Raw genomic sequence first — 18186 nt, forward strand, 5'->3', positions numbered from 1 at the left:
ACATGAGGATTTCTAGTTCCATTCATGTTCCTGTACATGATTTGATCCTTCTTAATGGCTGAAGGAAAAAAAAATAGTGATTGTGAATACCCGATGAGTGGTAACACTCCATTGTGTATTCACACCACATTTCCCTTAATCATTCATCTGTTGAGGGACACCTAGCCTGGTGTTGCTATAAACATGGGCATGCGGTGTCTCTTTTGTATGCTGATTTAATTTCTTCCAGGTACATCCTCAGGAGTGGTATAGATGGATTATATGGCACTTCTATTTTTGTTTTTTGGGGGAAACTTTGTACTGTTTCCATAATGACTATACTAGTTGAGATTCCCACCAGCTATTCGTAAGGGTTCTTTTTTTATTTGTTATATTAATTTTTTAATAGTCATTCTGACTGGGGTAAGGGGGCATCTCAGTGTAGTTTTGATTTACATTTCCCAGATGGCTAAATATTGGAAGCATTTTTTCATATACTTATTGGCTGTTTGTAGTTCTTCCTTTGAGAACTGTCTGATCTGATCATTTGCCTATTTACTGAATGGGGACTATTTGTTCTTCTGTCCATACTGATTGGTTATCATAATTCGGTCATAACTTTTAAAATCAAATTGTCTCATAACTTCATCAGTTTCCAAGATTGTTTAGGCTGTCTTAATGTTTTATGTACTTCTGGTTCTTTTAACCCCTATACTTCCTTTTCTGTGGGTAGTTAATGTTAATTTGGGAGTGCACTGTTTCGATTCCTTTCTTCTCCCATTTTCTGAATATTTTCTTATTATTTTGTAAGTGGTTAGTTTGAGGATTACAATTGATCCCCTAAACAGATTTAGTTTAAATAGCATGGAAACATTCTGCTCCTATCTCCCTACCTCTACTTGATGTTGCTCCTGTCACAGATTTTTATAGATTATGTTATTATTTGTGTAAACTTGGAGTTATTGTTTTATGCATTTGCCTTTAAAACCACATAAGATTACAGAGGAGTCACAAACATACTGATTTTTATATTTACTTTTACAGTTACTTTTGACAGTGTCTTTATCTGCTCACCATGGCTTTGGGTTGCTATCCAGTGTCCTTTGATTTTAGGGAAATGTGTCGATTTCTTTTTCATTCCTGAAGGAGAGTTGAGGAGGATACAGAAAACTTGGCTGGTTTTTTTTTTTTTTTCTTTCAGCATTTAAAATTTTTCTTCCCACTGCCTTTGACCTCCATGGTGTCTGCAGAGAATTCGCTGGTAATCTTATTGTGAATGCCTCATGAGTGGTTTTAACCCACAGGCCTATTTTTGTGGTTGGGTTTTTGTTTTGTTTTGGGGATTGAACTCAGGGTTGCTCTCGTTCTTATAGAACTACAACCCCAGCCCTTTTCTAAATTTTATTATGAGAGAGGTCCTGCTAAGTCTCCCAGACTGGCCTTGGATTTGCAGTCCTCTAGCCTCTGGAGCTGTGCACACACACGTGCATACCACGATGGTTCACTTCTGGCCTCAAGTCGACTCTCCTGTACTGTGCATAGGAGTGTCCTACAGGCAAACAGCTCTGTTCACTCTTTTAATTCTTTTTTTCCCCTCTGCCCCTCATGCTGGATAATTTTAATTGTTTTTGTAATTTCAAATATAAATTGGCTCATTCTTTCTTCTGCCTGCTCTGGCCTGCTGTTAAGCCCTTCTAGTTAGGTTTTCATCTGGTTATTGTGCTTTTAAGCTCCAGAATTTCAATTTGGTTTCTTTCTATAATTTCTGTCTCTTTATGGTTGTATGTAGTTTTCCTTTACTTCCTCAGGGTGGTTTCTATCAGCTCTGTCAGTATATTTCAGACTAGTGAATTAGAGCTGTTGTTGAAATCCAAAGTTAGGTTCATTTTTAACTGGGTAGAAGAATCAGTCAGACATGTTTTAGGTACATTTATGGTCAATTTTTTTCTTGAAGGATGGTTAGATATTCTGAAATAAAGTATGCCCATGTCCCCACATTCTTCTATTAAATACTCACCTGTGCAGAACCAGGGGTGGGGGGGGGGGCGTGCTACTGGGAATCCCGTTTTCTCCCAGTTGACAACACCATGATTTCCTGGTTCACAGAAATCAATTAAACAAATTATTAAAAATGGGAATAAAGATCCTTAGAGAATTGAGTTATACCAGCCGTTTTGTCTGGTTCAGCCTCGGGGTGGAGTTAGGCTGATAGAAAGGGCTCTGCAGCAACCCGTCAGGGGAGGTCAGATGTCCCTAGGGTACACACTTTAATGTCTCTTAGCCACATCTTCCCAGGCTTCCTGGAGTCTGGGTTCTCATGGTGGCTTTTCACAAAATAAAAAGCATTCAGCGTGGACCAAGCCCTCCCCAGAGTGTTGGAATAACTTTCAGTTTACAGCTAGCAGCTAGCAGCTGTGAGCAGCTCCGAGTGCTTGAAGAATCGACACTCATTCAGGCCTGATAGGGATTCCTGCAGGATGGGATGCACAGCTCTAGTGAGCTGTTAGTGAAACCACATCCTTAGCATTTATAGTTAGCATTACCAAGCTGTCAGGCCAGGAAACTGATAACCAGGAGCTTCGACATGGAACTTCTAACTTAGAAACTCCCTCCCCTAGGGACAAAGACCCTTCCTGATGATAGGAATATTTAGAACATCCTCATAGTGTAGTTACATTAGGCAGAAGATGATTGGCTTATGGATACTATCTTGCTTGTGTATGATTGACGGGCACGCCCCACTAGAACCCTATAACGATTGTATGCATTCCAAAAATAAACTGAGCTACTGGACGACAACTTGAGGATTGTCTCCTGCCAGTTCTCTCACCAGCTCCCAGAGTCTGTGTGTTGATTCTGCCCACTGTGACAAGGTAGCCAAGCAACTAATTGACCAGAACCTCTCCCTTCCCCAGCAGCCCTGCGCCTGTGGTACTAAAGAGGGGACCTGATGTGGTTCAGTTCTGGAGCAGTTCCTCCTTTCTCTGCCTTCTCCTGCCACCATTGTGAAGACTCGACCCCACTGTGTGGTTTTACAGATTCAGTGTTACTGTCCTGTCTTAGGGACCCCCCTGAATTTAGAAGCCTGGCTTCAGAACTAGGTGTGACCTGGGGCAGCTCACTGAACATGTTTGTGACTCAGGGAAGACAGTGTCCCTATCATTATGTTGAGAATAAATAAATAATGCACAGGGAATAGTCCTGCATTTGCTGCTTTTCAGCAAGGTCGGGACAGGATCCTGGGAGCCTGGAGTTGGGCTTCTCCTGCGTCATCTTACTTATACTTGGGGCATGAGCGTGGCATGACTCCAGGTGTCCAAGGTATGGAGCACTTTAGTGTCTGTCAGAAAGTCCCAGGCATCAGTCCACCTTCCTGATGGGCACACTGTTTTATGTGTTTTTATTTGCAATTTGTTTTCCATAATTTCACTCCTGAATAATAGCATTTTAGAATTGAGAGTGATACCAAAAGATGTCATGATTAACCTGCGTCATCAAAAAGAGTGCAGTGGAGGCTAACTGTGCCATCTCCTAAGCCACTAAGGCACACAGCTAGGTGGCAGAGCCAACAGTGCCCAGGAACCATCCTTGTGGAGACTTTGGGAGATGGACAGGAACAAGAACCAGCGCTCCATGTTCTCCTGGTGTCCAGATGGTCATGTGAAAAGCAAGGCCGTCCACAGGATGCTTCTCCTTGGTCTATGTAATGTGAAGCTGTGAGTGTGATAGGTTTCTCACGTGCCTTTCTTTTGAGCAACCAGCTCAGCCTGCTGCCCTCAGGTGTGCCTCTACCCAAGCCTCCACTAGAGGTGTGCGTTCCCAGGGAGCCTGTCCTCACCTGGAGACCCCAGTGTGCGACTGCTGTGGACACTCCATGTGCGCTGGACCTCTCTCTCCATCCCTGCTTCCTCTTGAGCCCTTGTTTTTCAAACCCAGACAGGTTCCTGTATCTGCTTCCTGTTCCATAAGAACGAGAGGCTGTTCCTGTGACCTCCCAGCGACTGGGTGTTCAAGGGCACATTCTCCTTCCTGGTTCCCAGGATGTGTTTTGTTCTAAACTATTTCTTTATTAATGAACTGGCCACAGACAATTTTGTAGGGAATCACATATCTACCAAACACTGGGCAGAACCACCCTCAAAACCCCAGAGCAACTTAATAATGGCCAAGTAAAATCTCAATATTCACTATGAAAGAGGAATTATGATGACACATTTTACAGGATAAACTTCAAAAGGCACTTCAAAAATATGAATCAGGGATGGAGCCAAATACATCTCCTAGAATCTTAGGAGAGAATTGGGAAACATTTTAAGTATGGAAATGATATTCGAGATCAAGTTCAACGTCTTAATTGGCACAGAGAAGTTAAACACAGTTCTTTTTTTCACACAGCTGACAGGTGTCCAGGCTAGGTGTCCAAGCGTCAGATTCTGTTCATTTCAGCTAAGTTAGACCGTAGGTCACAGAGCGGTGGAGGGAACAGCACTTTACCTTGCAGGTGCCACAGGTGTGGAGTTCAGGCTCGCTGCTGCTGCTGGTTGGTCCCGAGTGAGTCTGCAGCTGGGGAGGCTGTTCATGTCCACTTTAAAGTGCCCCTTCGCCCCACCACCTTTCTCAGTGCAGTAAGCACATCCTTGTTCCTCAGGCTGTAGATGAGGGGGTTGAGCAGGGGGGTGAAGATGGTGTTGATCATGGAGAGCCCTTGGTCCTGCTCTGCAGTGTGGGCAGACTGGGGGGTCATGTAGATGACCAGGGCTGGCCCATAGTAGAGGCTGACGACAGCCAGATGAGAGGAGCAGGTGGCCAGGGCTTTCCTCCTGCCCTCTGGAGAGTTCATCCTCAGGACGGTGAGGAAGATGAGGATGTAGGAAGAGACGATGAATCCCAGGGGGAGAAGCACAAACAATGCAGATGATGGACACCACTGTCTCGTAGACGGAGGTGTCTCGGCAGGAGAGCTTTAGGATGGCTGGCATCTCACAGAAGAAGTGGCGGATTTCCCTGGAGCCACAGAAGGGGAAATGCATGGTGTAGATGGTGTTGACCAGGGAATTCAGGACCCCTCCGCCCCAGCACACCAGTGCCATCTGCAGGCAGACTCTGGAGTTCATGATGGCTGGATATCGCAGGGGGCTGCAGATGGCCACGTAGCGGTCATAAGACATGAGGGCCAGCAGCAGGCACTCGCCACCACCAAGGGCAAAGAAGAAGAAAACCTGGGCTCCACAGGCAGCTTTCGAGATGTCTTTCTTCCCTGAAAAGAAGTTGATGGCCATCTTGGGCACCGTGGTGGAGATCAAGGCCAGGTCGATGAGAGAGAGCTGGCTGAGGAGGATGTACATGGGCGTGTGGAGGCGAGAGTCGGCCCAGATCAAGAGTGCCAGGACCAAGTTTCCCATGAAGGCGAAGATATAGACAAGAAGGACACAAGTGACGAGGGTGCCGAGGTGCCACAGTCCTGGGAAAAGCCCCAGGAGAAAGAAACCCGTCCCCGTGTCATTCCCTCTCTCCATGCTCGGAACTCCCAGAGGTGCACTAGACGGAGGAGAAAAAAAACAAGTGCTGATGAGAGGGACTGGCTTTAATTCCCTTATAATGTGTCACACGTACTTCCCTTGAATGGCAGCCTCAGTGCAAAAATAAATAAATAAATAAAAGGGAAACTCAACAGCTGGCACCAGAGCATTTCTTAAAACTCTGCACCCAGTGTTGATATGGACTTGGGAATGGTGCAAACAGGAATAGACCAGAGGAGAGGCATGGAAGGAATCGACTGGGTTCTTCAGAGAAGAGTAACTTTCTTTCAGAGAAAGTCCCAGGGATCAGGATCAGGGCCAAACGTCGTCTAAGGACAGGGGTACACAGCATGCCTGATAATATTGTGTGTGCTGCTGCCTGCAGATGCCTTTCATTATTCTGAAACCTTGGTTGGTCTGAAACCTGTTGGGTGCATCCATGGAGTGGAGCAGGGCAGAGGCAATATGTGGCAAGAGCTGTTGGTGCCACGAACCACCCCATCACCCACAGCCACGGAAGCCACATCTCAGAGCTGGTGGTCCTGAGCTCTGGCCCAAATTTTGACCCACAAGAGGCAGATAGAAAGTTTGGATAGGTGGTATAGGCTGCCTTCTGCACCCGGCATACATTCGTATCAGCTTTATTCCATTTTGGAAGGTCGTAGGGACCCCCCCTTATAGCTGCCTTGCACATAAGAGAATGGCTTACAGTGGCTCAATTGGAACAGGGGTGTGGACATTGCTCTCTGTGAGAAATCATAGTGCTTCAGGCCTTGACTGGTTTCAATCTTCTTAAAGTAAGAGTAATAGCGACCATTTGGTCAATGCCTTAAACTCAGCACCATTTCTGATATTTGTCCTCAAATGCAGTCATAGAAAATGGCACAAATGCTCTAATCATAGGCACTGGTTTGAGTCCAGCATGCTGGATGCTCAGTGGCCAAATCTGTATGTGGATCTGTCCATGTGTTGTCTTGGCCAACACAGTTTAAGAAGAAATGGACTCTAAAGAAGCTCTAAGAATGTCCTCCTCCTCTTCCTCCTTTCCTTTTTCTTTTGGTACCAGGGATTGAACCCAGGAGTACCCTGTCCCTGAGTCACATCTCCAGCTCTTTTTCTTTTTTATTTTGAAATAAGGTCTTCCTAAGTTGCTTAGGGCCTTGCTAAGGCTGGCTTTGAACTTGTAATCCTCTTGCCTCAGCCTCCCAAGCTACTGGGATTACAGGTCTGCACCACCACACCCAGCTGTCAGTATGTTCTCTATAATCCTGGTTGAAATCATGGAGCCAGTCTGAGAGAATTGCAATGCCCAGCTTTTGGTGTCCTTCTTGAAATGACGAAATAGGTGATTCAAGAGACTGGTCTCTTGTATTCTTTGAGCTCTCTATTCAGTGCCCACAGGACACCCCCGGAGGCTGCTGGCTGTCCTGAGTGCCACCAGCCCATTGCACAATGTGCCTCCCCAAGAAAGCCTCATTCTTCCTCTGCTGCTTTAGTCTCTGGGACCTGAATGAGACGGTTCTCCCTCTGGAGAGAGAGAGCTGGCCAGACAGTTACCTCGAAGATGCCTTCCATTTTCAAGCACATCAGGGTACTGACGTGGGAAGGGGGTTTAGAAGTTCTTTTTGGAAGATGACTCTCAATGGACTTTATAATTTTGGAGCATTTTCAAGTTCATGGGAAAATTGAGAGCAAGGATTTTCATACCGCTTGACCCAATGCACGGCTCCCTCCCCCCATCAGCAGCCTTCCTGAACACTGTTGCAGTTGACCTGTGCCGTCTCATTACCATCATCTGAGCTACAGTCAACACTAGCCTTCACTCTTCATAGGAGGGTTTTAAGACAATAAAAAAAGCTAGCTTTGATCTCAAGGACTGATGAGTGGAGGTCAGTGGGTTCGTAAGTACCAGCTCAAAATTACTGCCTGCAGCACTGACATGCCATCCATGGAGCCTCGCCTGGGCCCTCACAGAGCCTCACTTGGATGCTCCCAACAGGCTCAGTGGTTGCTGTCACTGTCTCTGCTGGGGAGGCTTGGCTCTCCATGCCTGTCTCTCAGTGCTGGCACAGTGACGGCACATGATGCTCCCCAGTACTGGGGGAGGGAAAGAGGAGGAAGGACAGAGGCAGGGAGGGGGAGGGAGCCTGTGGGGCCAGTCCTGGAAATCCCACTGCACTCACCTTTGGAAGCAGCGCCTGGGGCGTGACCCTCTTGTGGCTGGTTCAATGTGCAGGGCCACCTGTGGAAGAGCTACCCTCTGTCTCCTCAGGCCTCATGGTTGGCTGGTCATAAAGCCTGGGCTGGTCCAGGTCCCGTTGTCCCGTCTTTGACTTGGAAGCTATATGTATGGTTCTGCTTGGTTATTGTTTTGAACTCGGTGACACCATTACACCATTTTTCAACAAAACTTGAAGAAGAATTACATAAAAATCATTACTTAAGAAAGAAAAAAAATTAATCATGAAGTTTACAATAAATTTCTGGAGAGGCAGAAATGCCAACATATAGAAAATGATGGTAGTTGAAATAGTCGTGTTTCTTAAGTACTAATGAGGCAGCCTTCACTGCTTTAGGTTCTTCACTCATTATTGCCACCAGCCTTGGGCTGGGGGTTTCCACAGTATCAGAGAGGTTATCTAACCTGCCCACGGTCAAGTGGGAACCTAGGACAGGCCTGGATCTGAGCCAGGCAGCCTGACTCGCAGTCCCTGTGCCATCCCTTCCTGTGGGTGTCCTCCCCTGTGCCCTGCCACACAGCCTTCCCCTCTGCCATGGATACCATGCTCTACCCCATCACACCTGGCCACCACCCCACACTTCTGCGCCATCTCTCACCTGGTCTGAGCACCCAGTCAGGGGTCCATTTCCCAGTCCAGCTCATCTCTGGCTGCCTCCACGTAGTGCCAGTGTCCCTCCTCAGAGCAGACAACAGGGCATCCCCTAATGATCGATTTCAGGGCAGTGGAAACGGAGCTCTCACAAGCTATGGGTGCAGAGCCCCACACCTGGCATTCCTGCCCTGTCTGCTCGGCTGCAGCCCGGAGAGATCTGGGCCATGTTCTCCAAAGCCCCTCCCATTCTTCAGATAGTCGCTGTGGAGTGGGGCGCCATCAGGAAGCTGTGGGAGCACAGGTTAATTAATGTCTGGGGGCAGAATCCCAGTGGGCAAGGGGCTGGCCCCAGAGGCTGCTGCCTAACAGCAGGCAATGGTGTCATCACAGGGCTCGCTTCCTGATGTGCCTTCTCAAGTCTGTCCCCATTTCCCGCAGGGACACAGCCCCAGTGCAATGTGGCTGGTTCTGGCCAGGCTCCGCTCCCACTGGTGAACCTCAAGTCGGCCATCTCAGTGCGCTTTCCACAGAGAATGATCTGATGCCCTCAGGGAAGACCCCTTTTCTAGGGTGGGTACTGACTTGGTAGGAGCGGCTGCATAAGCCAGATCCTTGGCTGGAATGGAGTAAAGCTCACTCCAGGTTAGCCCTGTCAAGGAGGAGTAATCAGACAGGCTTTGGGGGGTGACAGAGAGCAAAGGTCCCCGAGGGAAGTCCCTTCCCACTAGTTCCAGTTTCCCTCTTCAACATTACCCTGATGTAGCTCACAGTCAGGGTGAGAAATGGAGAAGTGTGGGGACAAGTGGCCCAGGTGAGATGGGGTAGGAGGGAGGCATGCAGGGCAGACAGAAGCCTGAGGAGAGGAGGGGGCACAGCAGCTGTGACATTACAGGTAAAAGATGGCACAGGAACTCTGAGTCAGGCTGCCTGGCTCAGATCCAGGCCCTGTCCTGGTTATCCATTGCATCTTGGGCAGGCTAGGTGGCCCCTTTACTCCAGTCCCTCATCTGTAAAGCAGTACACAGTGCGCTGCTTGGTGGTGAGTGCACAAAACCCCAAACAGCGATCTCCTAGTCCATCAGTGTTAACTGCAGGGGCCTCAGTGCCAATACCTGGCTTGTAGGTGGGCCATTGTTCCTATCTAGAAATACTTTTTAAATGTAGAAATCATTTACTTTTTCCCACTTGCATTTTGATAGAAGACTGTCATTCTGGCATCACCTGGTTGAAGAAGAGAACCAGGCAGTGCAAACCTAAGCCATGCATGTCCAGTGAGACGAGCCTCAGAGGACTAGATAGACCCTGGCAGGTGTGGGCCTGGCCCAGGGCTCCCTCCACCCAGACTCTGAGGCCACCTTGTCAGGATGCTGTGAGGAGGTGGAGGACCACTGTGCCTCAGGTGACTGTCACAGGTGACGAGACCCAGGTGCAAGACAGAGTGGCACAGGCAGCACTTAGAGAGGAGTGCTTGAGGGCATGGCGGGTCCTGAAGGTCCTGAGCCATCCCTCCCTCGCTGCCTCTGCCCTCCTTTCTTTTTCCTTTTAGTGCTGACCATCTTCTGATCCTGACCCCATGGCTTACGTGTTAGAGCAAGACCTTCGGGCTTCTGCCAGGCTGGTTGGGGGACAGATGAGTGGCCAGAGTTCTAGGTGCCCTTATGCAGGTGCGGGGTCCTGGGAGAACCCGGATGAAAGCCTGTCAGTGGTCAGTCATGTTGAGCCACTCACTTGAGAACTGTCAGTCTGACACCAGGCAGCACAGGAGATCAAAAGCCTCTTTTAGCAAATGTGCAGGGCTTCCAGAGGCCTCTGGCTACATCATGTGCGCTCTGAAAGCTCTGAAAGCCATGTAAAACACCCATCAGGCCATCAAAGACTAAAAAGCACTTGAACCTCTTTTGGTGCACAGGAAGTTTTCAAAACAGCACTCTTGTGCCTGGCTGGTAGAAATGTGCAGTGTTGTGACTTCTTTGGAATGACATCTATTAAAATTAAAAACTGCCTGCCCTCTCAGGAATTCTACTTCTGAGAACATTCCCATAGAAATAGAAATGCCAGTGCACAAGGATGTATATACATGGGTATTTTTAGAATCATTTATTCAAAGAGTAGCCATAACTGGGGTAATACCAGATACAGTATGGTATATCCAAATAATGTCATGGGATATTGGGAAGTCATTATAAAGAATTAAAGCTATACCAGATATTCAGAAGGATCTCTGAGCTCACAAAGAGTGAGCAAGAAAATAAAATTCAAAGGAAATGTAGCAATAAAAGCTCATTTAAAAAACAGTGACACAATATCTATTGTATATTTATATGTTTGTATGTGAATATACACTGCTGATGATTTGATTATGGAAGGTCACCAGGTTGCTTCCATAGTCTGTTGGGAATTTGAAGCCTTATCTAGGGAAGAGAAGCAAGAGGGGAAGAAAGCATGTCCGTGATTGCAAAACTATTAGGGCACGTGTTGTCCCACCTGTTGTGTAAAGTGTGTGTGTGTGTTCATGAATAAGATGCATGAAAGAATGTGGGGTGTGTTATCCTGGAACTGTGGCTGGGTGACAAGATTCCAGGTGTTCTTTTTCAGTGTATTTCTACATCGTCTACCATGATTTGAAAAGAACCTCCATTATTTTTAAGTTTGCAAAAACATATTTTATGTTTTTAAAGTGTTCATCTTATAAAATTAAAATGAAAACACGTGAAAAAGAAAAGCGGGGTTATCTTAGTTACTCAAGATGTAGGGTTAATTTAGTTTTGTTTTCTGGGGTCCACCCAGTGCTGGGGTCCACCCTGGCCTTGCACAGCACAGGCTAAGCATGCACTTTATCACTGAGCTACTTCTCCAGGTCAAGTTGTCATTCTTTCAAGGCAACACATTGTCAGGGATAAAGTCTTCTACGTATCACAATTTTCAACAGAAGTATGTGAGGGTACGCAGACCAGATGGGATTTCAATTGAGCCTGAGGCCTAGGGTGATGTGGTTGGTAGATAAGGAAGGTGGCAGGTGTTGTCACCTGTGACAGTTCCCACGATGGCCTCTGAGGGTCCCCACTCTCCAGGTGATGGTGTATGACCATCTTTCCTGAAGTCTTCTGAGAACAGTGATTGAAAGGCTGTGGGACATCAAAGTCTGTCTCTGTGTGGGCACCTGTGGGCTCACTGTGGGAGTCACTGCAGGCCAGAGCAGCACTGTGGGTGCCCAGAGGGTCCTTCCAGGCTTGACAGGAGAGCAGTTGCTACTACAGCTGGACTTCAGTCCCTCACCAGAGCTGCCCAGCTGAACTGCTCCCAGATTTAGGGCCATAGCACCTTGGAGGTGGCTGAAGCCTGCTGTTTTCAGGTGTCTGGGAAGGATTGATGTGGTGTGGGGCTGTGCGGGGCAGGGCAGGGGATCTTCAATGCATTTCATGGTGAAGGGGAAAAGAATTTCCAGTGTTTCAGAAGAAAGGCCACCTGTCTGGCCAAACCAGTGGTGAGGGTTTGCTAAGTTGAATTGGACTACTTTTACATTTAAGAGCAAAACACCATGTCATTTTAAAATTGTTAAAATAAAACTCTTTTTAGAACACTATGAATGTGACGATCATATGATGATGTCAACAATAATAAGTTGAAAGGCATCTTCCAAGACCAGTTGTGATTTTAGAACTTCAGATTTTATTATTGCTAATTTTGTTTAGAGACCATATCATTATATCAAAGTTTACCACAAGCCCCAGAATTCTCACTGAAGATGATTACAAAATCCTAAAGTTAAGACCTCTAATTATATAGATAAATATTTAATATTAATAGAACAATGAAAATGAAAAATAGTAAAATCTGGTAGACAAGAAGAAAAAAGACTAAGTTCTATTAAAGAATTTTCTGAATTCACTCAGATTTCTATTTATATATGGCTACATCAGAAGGAAAAGGAATACAAGTGCATAAATAATTTGTAACAACAGTAATGTAAGTGGACCCCCAAGAGCTGGGGAAAGGGAGGATTCTCTGGGGAGGTGTCATGGAACAAGAGGCCTTCGGGTTTCAGGCAGGGGAGGTTGAGGAGGAGCTTGGGGAGTGACGGGTGACAGGGAGTGGACACAGAGGGGACAGTTTACATTAGAAGCACCAGTACTTCCTTTGTGACCCAGTGCATTAAAGCTAAAAAAGGAGCCAGAGCACTTACTTGTCTCTGGGCCGTCCCCACCAGAATCTAGGAAGTTACTCCCCAGCCGGTCAGTAGTGGCCAGGGAGGCTGTGTTCTGCTGAAGCCACCACTTTGGGACTGAGAGCAGCCCCACCCCCAGGAATAGATTCCTCAGGAATCCTGGTGCCCTCCTTCCCTCCCTCCCTCCCTGTCACCAAGTCATTTCCTCAGGACGTGAGGTGATGGTGGCTCCTCTGAAAGTTGAGGCTAGAACACTCCTGAGAGCAGCTGCAGCCCCTCCCCAGGCACTTCCTCAGGGCACCCACCACCTCCTTGTTTCTCAGGCTGTAGATGAGGGGGTTGAGTGTGGGGGTCACTATGGTGCCCAGCACAGCTCCTATCTGGTCTTGCTCCGGCGTATGGGCAGAGCTGGGTGTCATGTAGATGAAGATGGCCTGGCCAAAGTAGAGACTCACCACTGTCAGGTGGGAGGAGCAGGTGGTCAGGGCTTTGTTCCTGCCCTTCTGAGAGTTCATCCTGAGGACGGTGAGGAAGATGACAGTGTAGGAGGCCAGGATGAGAAGAAATGGGACCAGCAGAAACACAATGGTTGACACAAATTTCACCATCTCATAGATGGACGTGTCCACACAAGACATCCTCAGAATGGCGGGCATCTCACAGAAGTAATGGTCGATCTCCCTGGAGCCACAGATGGGGAAGTGCATGGGGTAGACGGTGTGCACAAGTGCTGCAAGAGCTCCTCCAGCCCAGGCCGAGATAGCCATCTGCAAACAGACCTTGGGGCTCATGAGGACTGTGTACCTCAGGGGGTTACAGACAGCCACGTAGCGGTCATAGGCCATGAGGGTCAGCAGGATGCACTCAGCAAGGCCCAGGGTGAGGAAGGCAAACATCTGGGCAGCACAGGCCAGGAAGGAAATGCTCCTCTTCCCTGAGAAATGGTTGGCTAGCATCTTGGGCACCGTGCTGGAGATGTAAGCCAGGTCAATGACAGACAGCTGGCTGAGCAGGAAGTACATGGGGGTGTGCAGCCGGGGGTCCAGCCAGATGAGGAGGAGCAGCGTGGAGTTTCCAGCAAAGGCCGTGGTGTATAAGAGGAGAATGATGAGGACCAGGAGGCTGGGATGCCCGAACCTGGGGAAGAGCCCAAGCAGCAGGAAATCCGTCGAGGTTTCATTCTTCTCCATGTTTTCATTCAAGTCTTCAAGTTTGGATTGAAAATCTACAGGGGCAAAATAATACCACAGGGCTTGTGGTGTTTTGTTGACATAATCATTGTCTCTTGGTCAGCACCTCTCCTTCATTTGCTGCTCACCAGGACTTTAAAACTCTGCATTCCAATAAAGAGACATTTAAATAATTCCATTAAACAATGCCATTACCTGGAAATTAGCAAAGTCATGTCCTGTAGTTACTCTGACTTGGATATATGATGACTTAGTCCCTTTGACTGATAACAATCTCCCAGCCCATCATTCTTCCCTGTATTTTGAAGTCTGGATATCTTTCGGGCTCTTGGCCTTCTCTCCTGGTGGGGGTTCTGTTTCTGAGTGTCCTGTGTACCCACCTCGACCCAGAGGTCTTCCCTGTGGCCCTTTATTACACAGCTATACTCAAAAATTTCAGTTGTCAACCAAATGAACTAGGGCTGTTTATTCTGCTTTACTTGTGATGATCCATAATTTGTATTACATTCAGGTTTTTCCATTTTATTCTAAGTAAGAATAATTTTAAACTTTATCTTTGTATTAAATAAAATAATCTCCTATTTAAGCTAGTGGTCTTTTATTGCTGGGTCTGTAGTTCTTCAATTACTGTTCATTGGCCATAGAGTAACATAAAATTTCTTAAAATATTTTAAGGTGTCATATAAAGTCCCATAAATAATTTTTAATATCCCATGTTTGCAAGGATGCTGTCTAAAGGCCAGTAGATAACACCTTACTCTTTCCCCTTAGGAAAAATGAAGACTTATACCCTCATCTGACAACAAATATCAGATGGCGCTCTATTATCACATGTAAAATGTTACATGGAGTCTTTGATTAGCATGCAAGGGTCTTAGCTGTGGCAGACAGACAAATATTCAATTCCAAATCCATAAATTGATTTCCTTTGTGTACCCTAATGACTCATGTTCAATATCTTTTGCTTTTGTCAAGCAACTAGAAATTTTACTTTCATTATTTATCATATACTCATATACTTTGAAGACTTACATTTTTTCAACATGGGAGATTAATCCTAGGGCCTCACACATGCTGGGCAAAGTCCCTATCACTGCATTATATGCTGAGGCTTTTAATTTTATTTTGAGACAGGGTCTCACTAAGTTGCTGAGGCTGACCTTGAACTTGTGATCCTCCTGCCTCAGTCTCACTAATAGCTGGGATTCTAGGTGTGCACCACCAGGCCTGTCTTCCCATCTCATATTCTTATGGCTTCCTTTATTTGAGATAATGAAAATAACTCATTGTACAGTGTTAACAACCAGTGGAAGGAGCCGCCCTTATAGGGTAGAGTCATGATAAGCCTTTCTCAGCACCTCACATCTGGAGAATTTTGTTTCCTCGAGGTACTAGACCCAGGTTCCTTGTGGTCCTGGACTGCTTTTTCTGCTGGCCCCTCCTTATAATGCTTCTCTGTCTTTCTGAGTTTCTGGTTGTAAATGCTTCCCTCAACATAGGGTTTTGTTTTCCCTTTGAGGAGTGAAATGATCCTTGAGAGTAACAGCCCTTGGTGCTCCATTATCACATGTAAAATGTAACATGGAGTCTTTGATTAGCATGCAAGGGGTTTTAGCTGTGGCAGACAGACTGCCATAGCGAGTGGGAAGGAGACCAACGCTGCAGATTAGCACCAACCTGAGCCCCAAGCATGCAGAATGTGTGTGGCGTGTTGCTTGAAGACCAGTTGCTGATAGTTCCCTGCTCATGCACAGGCCCCAATTCAAATGTCAAATTGTCATTTCAGTTAGGAATTAGGAGTGAATATAATAACATGGTTTTTTTTTGTTTTAATATCCTTGTTTTATTTATTTATTTTATGTGTTGCTGAGGATGGAACCCAGTGTCTCACGCATGTAAGGCAAGTGTTCCACCACTAAGCTACAACTCCAGCCCCACATGTGATGTTTTGTATGATGAAAATATTATGAGGTTTTATAGGACTACATGGTAAAGGTGCTTTCATTAGGAATGTCTTGGTTCTTCAAAACTTTGTAAGCTGAAAAATCAACGTATAGGGATTTGGATTTTTCATGTTCTATTTGATCTAAAAGACTGCTCTCTCCTCTTCAAAATCATAATAAATCAATAGTCATTGATAAAGCCCTCATGCACCTACTTTAGAACATGAAGTTAAAAGCAGTACTGAACTACGCAGCTAGTCGGAGGCTGTCTTGACTAAAGGACAAGCAAGGAACTGCGAGTTCTGTGGAATGGTGAATGCTTCAGTCCTAAGCCTGGGAAGACACAGGGCAGCCTGGGAGGTGGCAGTGAGCTGTGCAGCTGGCCTCGGCCAGGCACTGGCTGATGCACTACCAGGACCCGGAGCCCCTCTCCATCAGGACCCGGATCTACCCCTGTCACGCTGATCCTTACCATAGGAGTTGGGTTCCTGCTTCCTCACTCTTCCACGGGCTGAGTAAATACATTTCATAGGTCATGACTCAGTGAGAGACATCCTTCCATTTCACTGGTCCAAACTTACCTGCTCTTGCTTTTCAACATTTTCTGCTCTGACTGTTATGTGCAGTTCTTACACTTCTCTGTTTTTATGTACTGTTTCCCTGTCCAGTATCAGCAAATTTTCTGCTCAGTAAGATATGGTAAGAGCTCTAGACAACCAGAGTTAACCTCCTGCACAGAAAGCAGTTGTTTATTAATAGTGAGTTAGCATATTCCCTCTGGTTGCTGCTGCCCAGTGAGCTTCAGGTAAACAGGCTCACCTTGGGTCCCATGGCTCCGTGGCATTAACTTAGTCTTGTCTTGAGGAATCTGACATCTGAAATCTCATCTCAAAGGACTAAACTGCATTTCTGTTGCACACCTGGCTGAGGTCTGAGAATAGCATGTGATGGCTCAGTAGCATATTCTGGAACTGATTTAGTCCACCCACAGCTTCTGGGTGCTACAAAACCTGGGAACCTTTGAGCGCTGTCTCATGGGAGTCTGTCCCCAGACTTTAATTAATGACAGCCCAGAATAAATGCTGGGCTCTTAGAAACTCCTTATGAAGAATAATGTTGTCCAGCGTTCTGTAGTTTGTTTGCAAAATAACACAGTTGACTTTTTACTGTCCCTATGGAAATGGAAGCATTAAAGAAATTCCAGCTGGGCACGGTGGCACACACCTGTAATCCCAGTGGCTCAGGAGACTGAGATAGGAGGATCACGGGGTTCAAAGCCAGACTCAGCAAGGGTGAGGTGCTCAAAAACTCAGTGAGACCCTGTCTCTAATAAAGTACAAAATAGGGTTGGGGATGTGGCTCAGTTGTCGAGTGCACCTGAGTTCAAACCCCGGTACGGGGTGGGGGGGAAGAAATTCCATATTGCAAATGTGATAACTAATTGCTTGGGCAAGTTTTAAAGAATGGAGAGAAAATGTAATTTTTTAACAAAAGATTCTCCAAACAAACACAATCCTTGAAGCCGAATCCAGGGTGAGAAAGCCAGCAAGTGTCACAAGGCAATCCACTGCACCCATTCCAATGTCACCTGTGCTGGAGAGTTAGCTCATCTCATACCACTTCACTGAAGAGAGGGCCAGCAAAACTGAACTGGTGGTGTTAAGTGTGACTTGCTCAGCTGGAGAATTAGCAAGAAATCTCATCTAAAGAAAAGCATTCAATAAGTCAAATCATTTTATCTTCTAGTAATAACTCTTCAGATCATTAAGTGTGACTGAGTGAGACGGGGGCTCTTGGGAGGGGAAAGGTTTCTCAGAAGACCATTTTGCTCACAAGGCAGGACATAGAGGGATCAGGAAAGCTGTGTGAGAGCAGATCAGAGACCATGGAGCACTCCCTAAGGGCACTAAGGTCACCCTCAGCCTAGGCTAACTCCCCACCCGGTGGGGACAGATGAATTTCCTCTCAGGTGCTTTATGGAAGAGGCCATCACTCCCTGTAGATAAGAGACTGTCCTGGGAGTCTCTCAGCTTCTTTTGTGATGGTTGTGGGTTGCTGTTTCCCTCTGTTGGCATTTGGGGTGAAGGGTGGATCAGAGATCTAAGGCTCCATATCCAGCTGGATCATTTCCCAAGGTTTCTAGATTTTCCCTGAGAAACTATAAGAGACAGAATTATCAGGTGACTTCATATCCTTTAAAACAGTATTCCAGGATGAAAACATACACCTTGTCACAAGATATTTTTGCATGTCATGTTTGAAAAAGATACACTCCCCTCCACCCCTCCTAGGAAGGAGGGCTTTATTCTGCAATATGGAAGAAACATTCTTTGCTCACTTGCCCCAGTAGATCCACCTTTTTTGATATACAAGTTGGTTCTTGTTATATGTTGTGTTTGTGTTCAATAGTGTCATTGAGCACACTGAGTTAGTGAATAATGAGTCATCGCCCCAAGGCAAACACAGGGCTAAGTGCCTGGGCGCCTCTGATCACATCATCTTCATCTGTTTCCTGTGTTTCTCTTTAAGGACTTACAACCCTTGAGACCCTCATGA

General features: G+C 46.4%; 2 protein-coding genes and 1 pseudogene across 2 annotated transcripts in view; all 3 read right to left on the reverse strand.

The window, feature by feature from the left end:
* LOC144250658 (olfactory receptor 2V1-like) overlaps positions 1–4559 on the reverse strand; it is a 25056-nt gene extending 20497 nt beyond the window's left edge. The window contains exon 1 of the mRNA XM_077793581.1: positions 4474–4559. Within this exon, the coding sequence (XP_077649707.1) occupies positions 4474–4559 (86 nt within the window). The remainder of the gene's footprint in view (positions 1–4473) is intronic.
* LOC144250664 (olfactory receptor 2T2-like) lies at positions 4556–7724 on the reverse strand (annotated as a pseudogene).
* Positions 7725–12703: 4979 nt separating this feature from the next.
* LOC144250681 (olfactory receptor 2T27-like) lies at positions 12704–13687 on the reverse strand. The gene has a single exon (XM_077793644.1). It carries the CDS (start codon positions 13685–13687, stop codon positions 12704–12706), a length of 984 nt encoding a protein of 327 aa, XP_077649770.1.
* Positions 13688–18186: the final 4499 nt, after the last annotated feature.

Source organism: Urocitellus parryii, chromosome 1 (assembly GCF_045843805.1).
Source record: "Urocitellus parryii isolate mUroPar1 chromosome 1, mUroPar1.hap1, whole genome shotgun sequence".
NCBI classification, from domain to species: Eukaryota; Metazoa; Chordata; class Mammalia; order Rodentia; family Sciuridae; genus Urocitellus; species Urocitellus parryii.